The 15,890-nt window shown below is 50.2% G+C and overlaps 2 protein-coding genes across 5 annotated transcripts in view; one reads left to right on the top strand and one right to left on the bottom strand.

Annotated features, from left to right (window-relative positions):
* SNX15 (sorting nexin 15) overlaps positions 1-15,890 on the bottom strand; it is a 52,187-nt gene that overhangs the window by 4,119 nt on the left and 32,178 nt on the right. Inside the window, exon 8 of one of the 2 annotated variants that reach the window (XM_058160047.1) lies at positions 1,560-1,594. The exons of the other annotated variant lie outside the window; for it this stretch is intronic. Coding sequence (XP_058016030.1) covers positions 1,575-1,594 — 20 coding nt within the window. The 3' untranslated portion in view covers positions 1,560-1,574. Of the gene's footprint in view, positions 1-1,559; positions 1,595-15,890 lie in introns of those variants that run through there. 2 annotated transcript variants of the gene reach the window in all.
* LOC131186456 (RNA-binding protein 4-like) overlaps positions 6,672-15,890 on the top strand; it is a 40,286-nt gene continuing 31,067 nt past the window's right edge. For all 3 annotated transcript variants that reach the window (XR_009152371.1, XM_058160056.1, XM_058160057.1), the window contains exons 1-2: positions 6,672-6,804; positions 14,765-15,759. Coding sequence is in view for 2 of the 3 variants with exons in the window: in XM_058160056.1 (XP_058016039.1) it covers positions 14,788-15,738 (951 nt within the window). In the remaining variant the exon portion in view is untranslated. The remainder of the gene's footprint in view (positions 6,805-14,764; positions 15,760-15,890) is intronic.

The raw sequence follows: 15,890 nt of genomic DNA, 5'->3' as shown, positions 1-15,890 counted from the left end.
TAAGAGTAGGGGAGAAGGTGAGAAAGGAGGGAAAGAGGAGAGGAGTGGGGGAGAGGAAAGAATAGAATAGAATAGAATAGAATTTTATTGGCCAAGTGTGATTGGACACACAAGGAACTTGTCTTGGTGCATATGCTCTCAGTGTACATAAAAGAAAAGATACGTTCATCAAGGTACAACATTTACAACACAATTGATGATCAATATATCAATATAAATCATAAGGATTGCCAGCAACAAGTTATAGTCATACAGTCATAAGTGGAAAGAGATTGGTGATGGGGACTATGAAACGATTAATAGTAGTGCAGATTCAGTAAATAGTTTGACAGTGTTGAGGGAATTATTTGTTTAGCAGAGTGATGGCCTTCGGGAAAAAACTGTTCTTGTGTCTAGTTGTTCTGGTGTGCAGTGCTCTATAGCGTCGTTTTGAGGGTAGGAGTTGAAACAGTTTATGTCCAGGATGCGAGGGATCTGCAAATATTTTCACCGCCCTCTTCTTGATTCGTGCAGTATACAGGTCCTCAATGGAAGGCAGGTTGGTAGCAATTATTTTTTCTGCAGTTCTAATTATCCTCTGAAGTCTGTGTTTTTCTTGTTGGGTTGCAGAACCGAACCAGACAGTTATAGAGGTGCAAATGACAGACTCAATAATTCCTCTGTAGAATTGGATCAGCAGCTCCTTGGGCAGTTTGAGCTTACTGAGTTGGCGCAGAAAGAACATTCTTTGTTGTCCTTTTTAATGCTTCATTTAAATGCTTTTAATGCTTAAGTCTATTTAATGCTTTTAAAATTTAAAAAAAAGCCTCTGATGATCAGCGCGGCTCAGCTGGGATCGTCAGAACCTTTTAAAAGCATTTTTTTTACAACCTCTTTGGCCGAAAAAAAATGCTTTTAAAGAGTTCTGACGATCCCAGCTGAGTTGCCGGATCGCCAGAACCTTTTAAAAGCATTTTTTCTACAACCTCTTCGGCCAAAAAAAAAATGCTTTTAAAGGGTTCTGACGATCCCAGCTGAGTTGCCGGATCGCCAGAACCTTTTAAAAGCACTTTTTTTTACAACCTCATCGACCGAAGAGGTTGTAGAAAAAATGCTTTTAAAAGTTAAAAAAAAAAATCCATCCAGTCACATGACCCATCACCACCAAGCCACGGCCATAGAACCGGTAGTAACAAATTGTACAGTGGAAGGCCGGCCGCATGCACGGAAGTCGCGCCCCCAATCTCACCGGGTTGTTACCTGGCGCCATCCACACACACACACCCCGAGCCACTTTTAATCTGGACCATACACAGAAGGCACAATCTCTGCCAAGTGGCGCCCGTCCACTGTCAATACTTTTATTTCCCGTTATCTAATCTGTTTTTCCTGTCGCTCACTCCTCAACGATATCGTAGACGGCCAAATTAAAGGCTTTGCTGTTCTCGCGAACCCGCTGGCAGGCGGGGGATTTGCAGCCGCGGTGGCGGGTGACAAGATTGGCCCTGTGGTTGCGGACTAAGGTCATGAGTCTGACCAGCTCCTGTTCCATCCGGGAGAAAGTCTGCAGGAGTCGGTTTTTCAGCTCGTCTGAATCAGCCAGGGCATCTCGCTGCTGCGGAAGGGACGGAAGATTAGCAGAAAAACAGAGATTAACAGAGTTGGAAGGGACCTTGTGGGTCATCTAGTCGAACCCCTCGCCCAAGCAACACCATTTCTGACAGATAAGAGATTAACAGAGTTGGAAGGGACCTCGTGTTGTGACTCATCCTCCCTCCTCTCCTCAGCCGGGCCCCTCCCGTCTCCAACCGGGCCTCCGAGTCTGATAATGAAGATGAACTGTCCGTCATGACTCCAGCCCCCGGCCCTGGCCCCATGCCTGGAGAGGATTCCAGGAGTGGGAGGACAAGCCCGATAAACCTCACTCATACAGAGTGTGTTCCTTTGGCTCCGCCATCAGAGCAGGAAGTCAGCCAGGTGCTGGAATTACTCGGCCCTACTCCCTCTGACCCCTCCCTTTCCCAGAAGCTGCCAGCAGATCCAGCTGAAGACAATTCAAAGTGGGAGGACCCTCGCTTCCGGAGATCTGAGAGGTGACGCCAGCAGAAGGGAGGGTGGGGCAGGCCTGGATAAATGCTGAGTCATGGAGCCACACCCCACAGCCTATATAAAGGACCTGCTTTTGGGATTCCAACCTTGAGTCAAGGAAAGTCTTATCGAGTTTGCTGATATCGGACCCTATCGCTGAAGTCACAACTTGGACTCCTGCCTGCCCTGATAAACCTCGAAGGAACTTGGCAAGCTGCAGAGGCTTCATTGCCAAGTTTGTTACGGTCTTCCTTGACTCGTTCGTCGGAGTGGGAGTGGGACACGACACCTTGTGGGTCATCTAGTCCAACCCCCCACCCAAGCAGGAGACTCTACGCCATTTCTGACAGATGGCAGTTGGTGCGGTGGAAACCAGAAAGAGGCAAGAAACGGAGAAAAATGTCCCTTGTTATCATAGAATGATGTTTTCTCAAATTCCGCACTTTTTTAAGCTGTGTGGACTTCAACTTCCAGAATTCCCCAGCCAGCATGCGCTGGCTGGGGAATTCTGGGTGTTGAAGTCCACAAGTTGCCAAGTTTGGAGAACTTAAAAGATGCCTTTTCAAACTTGGTGACTTTAAGCTGCGTGGATTTCAGCTCCCAGAATTCCCCAGCCAGTCACGCTAAGGAATTCTGGGAGTGGAAGTCCACAAGTCTTAAAAAAGTTGTCAAATTTGGAAGACCTGTTCTAGATCAGTGTTTTTTTCCCCCCGAACTTGACGACTTGAAGCTGTGCGGACCTCAGCTCCCAGAATTCCTCCGGATAGCTGGGGAATTCTGGGAATTGAAGTCCACACAGGTGAAAGTTGCCAGGTTTGAAAAACCCTGTTGCAAAATTTGTTCGTGATAGATAAGAAAATTGTTGTTTGTGAGAGAGAAAGGGGATGTTGCTGCTTTACACAAAGTGTTCAAACCGCCTTGGTTTTCCTCATTTCAGGTCTACCACAATGGAATACAGGTAGTCCTTGATTTACGACCTCAAGTGAGCCCAACATTTCCCGTTGTTAAGCGAGACATTTGTTGTGTGAATTTTGCCCCATTTTTTTTGACCTTCCTTGCCACCGTCATTAAACGAATCGCTGCCTTTGTTAAGTTAGTACCACGGTTGTTAAGTGAATCCGACTTGTCGGATCCCCTTTTGCAACCTTCTGGCAAGCAAACTCAACGAGAAAGCCAGATTCGCTTAACAACCGTGGTACTAACTTAACAACGGCAGCGATTCGCTTAACGACGGTGGCAAGGAAGGTCAAAAAAAATGGGGCAAAATTCACTTAACAAATGTCTCGCTTAACAACGGAAATGTTGGGGTCAGTTGAGGTGGCAAGAAAGGTCGCAAAATGGGGGGACAAAGCTCACTTAACAACCGTCTGGCTTAGCAACAGAGGTTTTGGGCTCGATTACGGTCGTAAGTCGAGGACTGCCTATATTTATTTGTTGGCTACCCCATCTCACCTCACAGTCAATCCAGACCGCTTCCCCACCCCTGATGGGCCACAAACAGGGCCCAGGCACCACTTCCCCAACCGGGCCCTTCAAGTCTTCAACGCGGGGTTGGACTAGATGACCTATAAGGTCCCTTCCAACTCATCTGTTAATGTTGTGACTCCCACCCCCGAACCTGGCCCCATGCCCGAAAGTGACTCCGAAAGTGAGGGGGAAGGGCCGGTAAGGCTACCTCGGGAGCACCGATTCCTGTGGCTCTGCTCCAGGAGCCAGAACCAGACCAGTCGGAGGACATAATGAGGCCGTCATCCCGATTCCTCCCTTCCCCAGGCTACGCCTTCAGACCCAGCTGATAATAATAATCAAGCTTGGCTCGACCCGCGCTTCAGAAGATTAGAGAGGCGGCGTCATCAAAAGGAAGGATATATAAGGAGCTTTGGGACTGCTCTCACTCCACGGGAAGCAAAAGTTTAGCTGAACCGTTTCAAAAAGAGCTGAAAGTCTTGCTACGTGAGTCATTTGTTTGAACTTTGGCAGGCAGCTGCGATTTCTCTGCCAGGACTGATAAGAGCCCTGAATCCACTGGCTGAAGGCCAGCTCGTTACTCCGAAGTGGGGAAGGAGACAGAACAGTTAAAACTTTGGGCCCTTCACCTTGGATGTTCTCCTGCCTTCCGGACTTTGCTTCCCAGTGAGCAATTTCGTCGCCAGCGCCAACACCAGTGCCACCACCATGGCCGAGCAGACCGCCAGCCACTCCCACACCAGGGAAAGGGTCCCTTCTGCATCCTGCCCACCCCCGGCGATGCCTTGGTGTGCGGCTGAACCTCCCTGGCACAGGCAGAAAAGGCAGAGGGGGCCACGCATGGTGGAGGCAGGAGTGCCCGAGTGGGGCCTGCAGCCCAGCCGGATGATGGACTGTGAAGTCACAGATGGGGCAGCAGCTTTATTGGTTAGCAAGTTGAGTGACTCTTGGGTGGGTGGGTGGGTGTCTATCGTGCCAACCTCATGGCTTGTGTGTGTGTGTCTCCGGTTGGCTTTGCCTTATCCTGGAGGCAGTCCCTTTTCCGAGTCCACCATCCGGTTCGGCCCATTTCATTTACACGTGGCTCTGTTACAGATGAACAAGAGTTGGAAGGGACCTTGTAGGTCATCTAGTCCAACCCCCAGCCACCCACCGCCCAAGCAGGAGACCCTACACCGTTTATGACCAATGGCAGTTCGAACTCTTCTTGAAAGCAGAACAGAATAACAAGAGTTGGAAGGGACCTCGGAGGTCATCTAGTCCAGGGGTCTCCAACCTTGGCAATTTTAAGCCTGGTGGACTTCAACTCCCAGAATTCCCCAGCCAGCTTTGCCTGCTGGGGGATTCTGGGAGTTGAAGTCTACTAGGCTTAAAGTTGCCAAGGTTGGAGACCCCTGATCTAGTCCAACCCCCTCCCTGCCCAAGCAGGAGACCCTATATCATTTCAGACAGGTGGCTGTCCAGTCGTTTCTTAAAAACCTCCAAGGATGGAGGCACCCACAACTTCTGGTGGCAAGCAGTCCCACTGGTTAATTGTCCTCATTGTTAGGAAGTTTCTCCTTAAATTCCAGGTTGAATCTCTCTTGGATTAGTTTACATCCATCATTTCTTGTCCTGCCTCCTGGTGCTTTGGATAATAATTTGATCCCCCCTCTTCTTTGGGGCAGCCCCTCAAATAATTGGAATACTGCTATCATGTCACCCCTAATTCTTCTTTTCTTTAGACTAGCCAAACCCAAATCCTGCAACTGTTATAATAATAATAATATCAGAGTTGTAAGGGACTTTGGAGGTCTTCTAGTCCAACCCCCTGCCCAGGCAGGAAACCCTACACCATTTCAGACAAATGGCTATCCAACATTTTCTTAAAAATTTCCAGTGTTGGAGCATTTACAACTTCTGCAGGCGAGTTGTTCCACTGATTAATTTTTCTAACTGTCAGGAAATTTCTCCTTAGTTCTAAGTTGCTTCTCTCCTTGATCAGTTTCCACCCATTGCTTCTTGTTCTACCCTCAGGTGCTTTGGAGAACAGCCCGACTCCCTCTTCTTTGTGGCAACCCCTGAGATATTGGAAGACTGCTATCATGTCTCCCCTAGTCCTTCTTTTCATTAAACTAGACATACCGAGTTCCTGCAACCGTTCTTCATATGTTTTAGCCTCCAGTCCCCTAATCATCTTTGTTGCTCTTCTCTGCACTCTTTCTACAGTCTCAACATCCTTTTTACATCGTGGCGACCAAAACTGGATGCAATATTCCAAGTGTGGCCTTACCAAGGCATCATAAAGTGGTATCAACACTTCACGTGATCTTGATTCTATCCCTCTGTTTATGCAGCCCGGAACTGTGTTGGCTTTTTTGGCAGCTGCTGCACACGCCTCGCTCCTATCTAAATGGTTGTCCACTAGGACTCCAAGATTTATTTATTTTATTTTATTTATTTATTTACATTTATATCCCGCCCTTCTCCGAAGACTCAGGGCGGCTTACATTGTGTTAAGCAATAGTCTTCATCCATTTGTATATTATATACAAAGTCAACCTTTATTGCCCCCAACAATCTGGATCCTCATTTTACCTACCTTATAAAGGATGGAAGGCTGAGTCAACCTTGGGCCTGGTGGGACTCGAACCTGCAGTAATTGCAGGCAGGTGTGTTTAATAACAGGCTTCTTACAGCCTGAGCCACACGGTGTGATCCCTCTCACAGGTACTACTATTGAGCAAGGTACCACATATCCGGTACCTGTTCTTTCTAGGTTTTAATCTCCAGGCCTTTGATCATCTTAGTTGCTCTTCTTTGCAGTTTGCAAAACCTCCCCACCATACACGCACCAGCAACCCGCCTTTTCCTCCCCCGCTCCCCAGGCAGCCGTTCCCACGTGCAACGCGCGTCCACATCTGGTCGTGGGAACGCCTCCTCGGCTTAGCTTAAGCGGGTAGGGGAGGGGGAGGAGGAGGGGAGGGGGAGGAGGAGGATTAAGGGGGAGGGGAGGGCCTGTCCTCGCCCCCCCACCCCTCCCTCGAGTCACGTGAGCCCGAAGGAGCCCAACATGGCGCAGTCCTAGGCAGCTTCACCGTCGTCCGGGAGGTTTAAGGCAGACGGAGGAGGGGGGGGAGGGAAGGAAAAAAGAAAAAAAAAGAAAGGAAGAAAGGAGAGAAAGGAAGGAAGGAAGAGGGAGGGAGGGGGAAAAAAAGGAAGGAGAGAGAAAGAAAAGAAAAGAAAAAAAGGGCGGGGGTCGTTGCATTGCACGAGGAGGAATCCGGGCCGGTGAGTTGTGGTGGGGGGAGAGGTGGGATGGGAGGTGGGGAGGGGGCTTTGCAGGGATCCTGATGTTGCAATGGTGCAAAAGCATTTTTATTTTTTATTTTTTTTTGCATCCTTTTGCAAAGGGACCCCCATCGCGGCGTGGGCCTGGCGTCCTCCGCTGCAAGCCGGGATCCGCAACGCAGCTTGGCTCCGGGGACTGCGGGACCCATCGTCCTCTCCCCCTCCCTCTTTACCCTCGCCCCCTCCCCTCCTTTCCAAGCAAAGGTCCGCCGCGCCCCTCCAGACAAGGCCGACTTGGCATCCCATCATCCTCAGCCGGGGGGGGGGGAGGATGGATTGCCAAGCAGGTGGCGGGGGGGGGAGAGGGCTGGGGAGGAGGGAGGGGGAAGAGGACAAGAGGATGAGGTTGGAAAAAGCGGGAGAGGGAGGGGAGGGAGGGACATGTGGGGAGGAGGGGGTCCTGGGGCTAAGTTTGGACCCAGATGGGGAAGGGGCTTTAAAATGGAGATGACCCCCCCATCCTCCATCATTGGGAATCTGTGTGTTATATGCACGCGCACACGCATTGCCAGTTGAGTTGGTCTGGCGCAGGGTCCCTCAATCTTGGCAAGTTGAAGCGGTGTGGATTTCGACTCCCAGAATTCCCCAGCCAGCATCCTTTAAGATGGGTGGACTTCGACTCCCAGAATTCCCCAGCCAGCATGCTTTAAGATGGGAGGACTTCAACTCCCAGAATTCCCCAGCCAGCATGCTTTAAGATGGGAGGACTTCAACTCCCAGAATTCCCCAGCCAGCATCCTTTAAGATGGGAGGACTTCAACTCCCAGAATTCCCCAGCCAGCATGCTTTAAGATGGGTGGACTTCAACTCCCAGAATTCCCCAGCCAGCATCCTTTAAGATGGGAGGACTTCAATTCCCAGAATTCCCCAGCCAGCATGCTTTAAGATGGGAGGACTTCAATTCCCAGAATTCCCCAGCCAGCATCCTTTAAGATGGGAGGACTTCAACTCCCAGAATTCCCCAGCCAGCATCCTTTAAGATGGGAGGACTTCAACTCCCAGAATTCCCCAGCCAGCATGCTTTAAGATGGGAGGACTTCAACTCCCAGAATTCCCCAGCCAGCATCCTTTAAGATGGGAGGACTTCAACTCCCAGAATTCCCCAGCCAGCATGCTTTAAGATGGGAGGACTTCAACTCCCAGAATTCCCCAGCCAGCATGCTTTAAGATGGGTGGACTTCAACTCCCAGAATTCCCCAGCCAGCATCCTTTAAGATGGGTGGACTTCAACTCCCAGAATTCCCCAGCCAGCATGCTTTAAGATGGGAGGACTTCAACTCCCAGAATTCCCCAGCCAGCATCCTTTAAGATGGGAGGACTTCAACTCCCAGAATTCCCCAGCCAGCATCCTTTAAGATGGGAGGACTTCAACTCCCAGAATTCCCCAGCCAGCATGCTTTAAGATGGGTGGACTTCAACTCCCAGAATTCCCTAACCAGCATGCTTTAAGATGGATGGACTTCAATTCCCAGAATTCCCCAGCCAGCATCCTTTAAGATGGGAGGACTTCAATTCCCAGAATTCCCCAGCCAGCATGCTTTAAGATGGGAGGACTTCAATTCCCAGAATTCCCCAGCCAGCATCCTTTAAGATGGGAGGACTTCAACTCCCAGAATTCCCCAGCCAGCATCCTTTAAGATGGGAGGACTTCAACTCCCAGAATTCCCCAGCCAGCATGCTTTAAGATGGGTGGACTTCAACTCCCAGAATTCCCCAGCCAGCATCCTTTAAGATGGGAGGACTTCAACTCCCAGAATTCCCCAGCCAGCATGCTTTAAGATGGGTGGACTTCAACTCCCAGAATTCCCCAGCCAGCATGCTTTAAGATGGGAGGACTTCAACTCCCAGAATTCCCCAGGCAGCATCCTTTAAGATGGGAGGACTTCAACTCCCAGAATTCCCCAGCCAGCATCCTTTAAGATGGGAGGACTTCAACTCCCAGAATTCCCCAGCCAGCATGCTTTAAGATGGGAGGACTTCAATTCCCAGAATTCCCCAGCCAGCATCCTTTAAGATGGGTGGACTTCAACTCCCAGAATTCCCCAGCCAGCATGCTTTAAGATGGGAGGACTTCAACTCCCAGAATTCCCCAGCCAGCATGCTTTAAGATGGGTGGACTTCAACTCCCAGAATTCCCCAGCCAGCATGCTTTAAGATGGGTGGACTTCAACTCCCAGAATTCCCCAGCAAGCATGCTTTAAGATGGGTGGACTTCAACTCCCAGAATTCCCCAGCAAGCATGCTTTAAGATGGGTGGACTTCAACTCCCAGAATTCCCCAGCCAGCATGCTTTAAGACGGGTGGACTTCAACTCCCAGAATTCCCCAGCCAGCATGCTTTAAGATGGATGGACTTCAACTCCCAGAATTCCCCAGCCAGCATGCTTTAAGATGGGTGGACTTCAACTCCCAGAATTCCCCAGCCAGCATGCTTTAAGACGGGTGGACTTCAACTCCCAGAATTCCCTGATCAGCATGCTTTAAGATTATTGGATTTCAGCTCCCAGAATTCCCTAGCCAGCATGCTTTAAGATGGGTGGACTTCAACTCCCAGAATTCCCCAGCCAGCATGCTTTAAGATGGGTGGACTTCAACTCCCAGAATTCCCCAGCAAGCATGCTTTAAGACGGATAGACTTCAACTCCCAGAATCCCCCAGTCAGCATGCTTTAAGACGGGTGGACTTCAACTCCCAGAATTCCCCAGCCAGCATGCTTTAAGATGGGTGGACTTCAACTCCCAGAATTCCCCAGCCAGCATGCTTTAAGATGGGTGGACTTCAACTCCCAGAATTCCCTAACCAGCATGCTTTAAGATGGGTGGACTTCAACTCCCAGAATTCCCCAGCCAGCATGCTTTAAGATGGGAGGACTTCAACTCCCAGAATTCCCCAGCCAGCATCCTTTAAGATGGGAGGACTTCAACTCCCAGAATTCCCCAGCCAGCATCCTTTAAGATGGGTGGACTTCAACTCCCAGAATTCCCCAGCCAGCATGCTTTAAGATGGGAGGACTTCAACTCCCAGAATTCCCCAGCCAGCATCCTTTAAGATGGGTGGACTTCGACTCCCAGAATTCCCCAGCCAGCATCCTTTAAGATGGGTGGACTTCGACTCCCAGAATTTCCCAGCCAGCATCCTTTAAGATGGGTGGACTTCAACTCCCAGAATTCCCTAACCAGCATGCTTTAAGATGGGTGGACTTCAACTCCCAGAATTCCCCAGCCAGCATGCTTTAAGATGGGTGGACTTCAACTCCCAGAATTCCCTAACCAGCATGCTTTAAGATGGATGGACTTCAATTCCCAGAATTCCCCAGGCAGCATCCTTTAAGATGGGAGGACTTCAACTCCCAGAATTCCCCAGGCAGCATCCTTTAAGATGGGAGGACTTCAACTCCCAGAATTCCCCAGCCAGCATGCTTTAAGATGGGTGGACTTCAACTCCCAGAATTCCCTAACCAGCATGCTTTAAGATGGATGGACTTCAATTCCCAGAATTCCCCAGGCAGCATCCTTTAAGATGGGAGGACTTCAACTCCCAGAATTCCCCAGGCAGCATCCTTTAAGATGGGTGGACTTCGACTCCCAGAATTTCCCAGCCAGCATGCTTTAAGATGGGTGGACTTCAACTCCCAGAATTCCCTAACCAGCATGCTTTAAGATGGATGGACTTCAATTCCCAGAATTCCCCAGGCAGCATCCTTTAAGATGGGAGGACTTCGACTCCCAGAATTCCCCAGCCAGCATGCTTTAAGATGGGTGGACTTCAACTCCCAGAATTCCCCAGCCAGCATGCTTTAAGATGGATGGACTTCAATTCCCAGAATTCCCCAGCCAGCATCCTTTAAGATGGGAGGACTTCAACTCCCAGAATTCCCCAGCCAGCATGCTTTAAGATGGGAGGACTTCAACTCCCAGAATTCCCCAGCCAGCATGCTTTAAGATGGGAGGACTTCAACTCCCAGAATTCCCCAGCCAGCATGCTTTAAGAGGGGTGGACTTCCACTCCCAGAATTCCCCAGCCAGCATGCTTTAAGAGGGGAGGACTTCCACTCCCAGAATTGCCCAGCCAGCATGCTTTAAGATGGATGGACTTCAACCCAGAATTCCCCAGCCAGCATGCTTTAAGATGGACTTCAATTCCCAGAATTTCCCAGCCAGCATCCTTTAAGATGGGAGGACTTCGACTCCCAGAATTCCCCAGCCAGCATGCTTTAAGATGGGAGGACTTCAACTCCCAGAATTCCCCAGCCAGCATCCTTTAAGATGGGAGGACTTCAATTCCCAGAATTCCCCAGCCAGCATCCTTTAAGATGGGTGGACTTCAACTCCCAGAATTCCCCAGCCAGCATGCTTTAAGATGGGAGGACTTCAACTCCCAGAATTCCCCAGCCAGCATCCTTTAAGATGGGTGGACTTCAACTCCCAGAATTCCCCAGCCAGCATCCTTTAAGATGGGAGGACTTCCAATTCCCAGAATCCCCCAGCCAGCATGCTTTAAGATGGATGGACTTCAATTCCCAGAATTCCCCAGCCAGCATCCTTTAAGATGGGAGGACTTCAATTCCCAGAATTCCCCAGCCAGCATGCTTTAAGATGGGAGGACTTCAATTCCCAGAATTCCCCAGCCAGCATCCTTTAAGATGGGAGGACTTCAACTCCCAGAATTCCCCAGCCAGCATCCTTTAAGATGGGAGGACTTCAACTCCCAGAATTCCCCAGCCAGCATCCTTTAAGATGGGAGGACTTCAACTCCCAGAATTCCCCAGCCAGCATGCTTTAAGATGGGTAGGCTTCAACTCCCAGAATTCCCCAGCCAGCATGCTTTAAGATAGTAGACTTCAATTCTCATAATTCCTCAGCCAGCATGCTTTAAGATGGGTGGACTTCAACTCCCAGAATTCCTCAGCCAGCATGCTTTAAGATGGGTGGACTTCAACTCCCAGAATTCCCCAGCCAGCATGCTTTAAGATGGGAGGACTTCAACTCCCAGAATTCCCCAGCCAGCATGCTTTAAGATGGGAGGACTTCAACTCCCAGAATTCCCCAGCCAGCATCCTTTAAGATGGGAGGACTTCGACTCCCAGAATTCCCTAACCAGCATGCTTTAAGATGGGAGGACTTCAATTCCAAGAATTCCCCAGCCAGCATCCTTTAAGATGGGAGGACTTCAACTCCCAGAATTCCCCAGCCAGCATCCTTTAAGATGGGAGGACTTCAACTCCCAGAATTCCCCAGCCAGCATCCTTTAAGATGGGTGGACTTCAACTCCCAGAATTCCCTAACCAGCATGCTTTAAGATGGATGGACTTCAATTCCCAGAATTCCCTAACCAGCATGCTTTAAGATGGGTGGACTTCAACTCCCAGAATTCCCTAACCAGCATGCTTTAAGATGGGTGGACTTCAACTCCCAGAATTCCCTAACCAGCATGCTTTAAGATGGCTGACTTCAACTCCCAGAATTCCCCAACCAGCATGCCTTAAGATGGGTGGACTACAACTCCCAGAATTTCCCAGCCACCATGCTTTAATTTGGGTAGACTACGTCTCCCAGAATTCCCCAGTTAGCATGCTTCAAGATGGCCGACTTCAACTCCCAGAATTCCCCAGCCAGCATGCTTTAAGATGGGAGGACTTCAACTCCCAGAATTCCCCAGCCAGCATCCTTTAAGATGGGAGGACTTCAACTCCCAGAATTCCCCAGCCAGCATGCTTTAAGATGGGTGGACTTCAACTCCCAGAATTCCCTAACCAGCATGCTTTAAGATGGATGGACTTCAATTCCCAGAATTTCCCAGCCAGCATCCTTTAAGATGGGAGGACTTCGACTCCCAGAATTCCCCAGCCAGCATGCTTTAAGATGGGAGGACTTCAACTCCCAGAATTCCCCAGCCAGCATCCTTTAAGATGGGAGGACTTCAATTCCCAGAATTCCCCAGCCAGCATGCTTTAAGATGGGAGGACTTCAACTCCCAGAATTCCCCAGCCAGCATGCTTTAAGATGGGAGGACTTCAACTCCCAGAATTCCCCAGCCAGCATCCTTTAAGATGGGAGGACTTCAATTCCCAGAATTCCCCAGCCAGCATCCTTTAAGATGGGAGGACTTCAACTCCCAGAATTCCCCAGCCAGCATCCTTTAAGATGGGAGGACTTCAATTCCCAGAATTCCCCAGCCAGCATGCTTTAAGATGGGAGGACTTCAACTCCCAGAATTCCCCAGCCAGCATCCTTTAAGATGGGAGGACTTCGACTCCCAGAATTCCCTAACCAGCATGCTTTAAGATGGGAGGACTTCAATTCCAAGAATTCCCCAGCCAGCATCCTTTAAGATGGGAGGACTTCAACTCCCAGAATTCCCCAGCCAGCATCCTTTAAGATGGGAGGACTTCAACTCCCAGAATTCCCCAGCCAGCATCCTTTAAGATGGGAGGACTTCAATTCCCAGAATTCCCCAGCCAGAATGATTTAAGATGGGAGGACTTCAACTCCCAGAATTCCCCAGCCAGCATCCTTTAAGATGGGAGGACTTCAACTCCCAGAATTCCCCAGCCAGCATCCTTTAAGATGGGAGAACTTCAACTCCCAGAATTCCCCAGCCAGCATGCTTTAAGATGGGAGGACTTCAATTCCCAGAATTCCCAAGCCAGCATGCTTTAAGATGGGAGGACTTCAATTCCCAGAATTCCCCAGCCAGCATCCTTTAAGATGGGAGGACTTCAATTCCCAGAATTCCCCAGCCAGCATCCTTTAAGATGGGAGGACTTCAACTCCCAGAATTCCCCAGCCAGCATCCTTTAAGATGGGAGGACTTCAATTCCCAGAATTCCCCAGCCAGCATGCTTTAAGATGGGAGGACTTCAATTCCCAGAATTCCCCAGCCAACATCCTTTAAGATGGGAGGACTTCAACTCCCAGAATTCCCCAGCCAGCATGTTTTAAGATGGGAGGACTTCAACTCCCAGAATTCCCCAGCCAGCATGTTTTAAGATGGGAGGACTTCAACTCCCAGAATTCCCCAGCCAGCATGTTTTAAGATGGGAGGACTTCAACTCCCAGAATTCCCCAGCCAGCATGTTTTAAGATGGGAGGACTTCAACTCCCAGAATTCCCCAGCCAGCATGCTTTAAGACACAGGTGTCAAACTCAGGACCTCAGGTCGTCATGTGACATATCATGACTCCCCCCCCTTCGTTAACCAGGGGTGGGTGTGGCCAGCATGCGATGCATCCGGCCCATGGGCCACAAATTTGATACCCCTGCTTTAAGGTGAGTGAAATTCACTTCCCAGAAATCCCCAGCCAGCATGCTTTAAGACGGACGTCATTTCCCAGAATTCCCCATCCAGCATGCTTTAAGGTGAGTCACTCCCAGAATTAGATGCTGCAATAATGATTTGTAAGTCTGAGGACCAAGTCACTTTTTGGGGAGGCTTGTCATAACTGCTGAATGAATGGTTATAAGTCAAGGACTGCCTTTATTTTTTGGTCAGAAAGAGCCATAAATACATGTCGTTACAGCTGAGGATGATGGAACTGCATTATCTCATAGACAAAGTGGAGTTAAATGATTGACTGGATGATTGGCAGCTTCCTCAAAGCCAATAATTGGGATGGTGCCAAAATCGTGTCTACCAGCTTGCGTTAAAATGGGTTGGGAAAGGAATGGCTCCGTTCGCACAACACATGATGATTTGAATTAACCCGTTTTCTCGGTTTGTGCAACACCCTGAACAAGCCAAAGAGACCAGTAGAGCAAACTAAGGCAACACAACCACCCCTAACCAGGATCAAAAGAAACCAACATTGTGTGGGGGCAATCTTGTTCAACTGACCACAGAGAAGCGTAATGTCTGAATGTCTTTGGATTCACTCTTTTCCTCTTCCTTCCTTTCTTCCAAAGGATTCCTGGCAGGTGGGGCCACCATGGTCAAGATCTTTGTTGGGGGTCTTTCTCCTTTGGTCACAGCCGAAGAACTGCGGAAGCTGTTTGAGCAGTACGGCCAAGTCAACGAGTGCGACATTTTGAAGAATTTTGCCTTCGTCCACATGGAGAAGGAAGACGAGGCCCACCAGGCCATCAGTACCCTGCACAAGAGCGAATTCTACGGGACCCACTTGACCGTGGAGTACGCCACCTCCAAGATCCGCAACGCCACCAAGATCTACGTGGGGAACGTCTCGGCCAAGGCCACCACCGCCCAAATCCGCCAGCTCTTCGAGCGCTTCGGCAAAGTGGTGGAGTGCGACATTGTCAAGAACTTCGCCTTTGTCCACATGGCCAAGGAGCGGGAAGCCATGGACGCCATCTTGCACCTCAACGACACCCCGCTGGAGGATCAGAAAATTTTTGTCACCCTTTCCAAGAGTAATAGTTCCCTCCGGGCTACCAAAGGGGCCTCGGTGCCCACCCCGGCCACTCCGACATCCAGCTACTACTTCTCCAGGGGACGCGTGCCCACTGCTCCTGCCACCTATTCGCCCTACTGTGCTCGTGGCTGGTATGATCGGGAGTATTGTGATCAGTACACGTATGAGCTCTACGATCGAGCACGAGCAGCGTATGACCGAGCCCTACCCTCGGCCCCAGCTGCCTACAGAGAAAGGAGCCCAGTGGGGCGGAGGACATCTACCCCTACTGCCGTAGTGGCCCAATACACTGACCCCTATGCTGCTGTTGCGGCTGCAGCGGCCGCCGCCGCGGCCATGGCTGCAGCGAACCAGACGTACAGCCAAGCCTACAGCCAACCTGGGTACGCCGCTGCTTCGGCTGCTGCAACGTACTCTCAGTACAGTCTAGGAACTGCCTACAATGTGGCGGAGTACTATGAGAGGTACGCCAGTGCTTACGCTGACCAGTACGCCCAGACGTTCTGAGAGCACTGCACCCTTCCAGTTGTAAGTGTCCAGAGATGCTCAGTTGCATGGGGGGTGCAGGGAAGGGAGCCAGGGAGGCGGGAGGGACGAGGGTCCCTGTTTTGCGGGTAAAAAAAATAAAAGACAAGGCGAAAGCAGCACGGCAGATCTAG

This window comes from Ahaetulla prasina, chromosome 17, assembly GCF_028640845.1.
Source record: "Ahaetulla prasina isolate Xishuangbanna chromosome 17, ASM2864084v1, whole genome shotgun sequence".
Taxonomy (NCBI): domain Eukaryota; kingdom Metazoa; phylum Chordata; class Lepidosauria; order Squamata; family Colubridae; genus Ahaetulla; species Ahaetulla prasina.
This window is presented reverse-complemented; position numbering and strand designations above follow the sequence as displayed.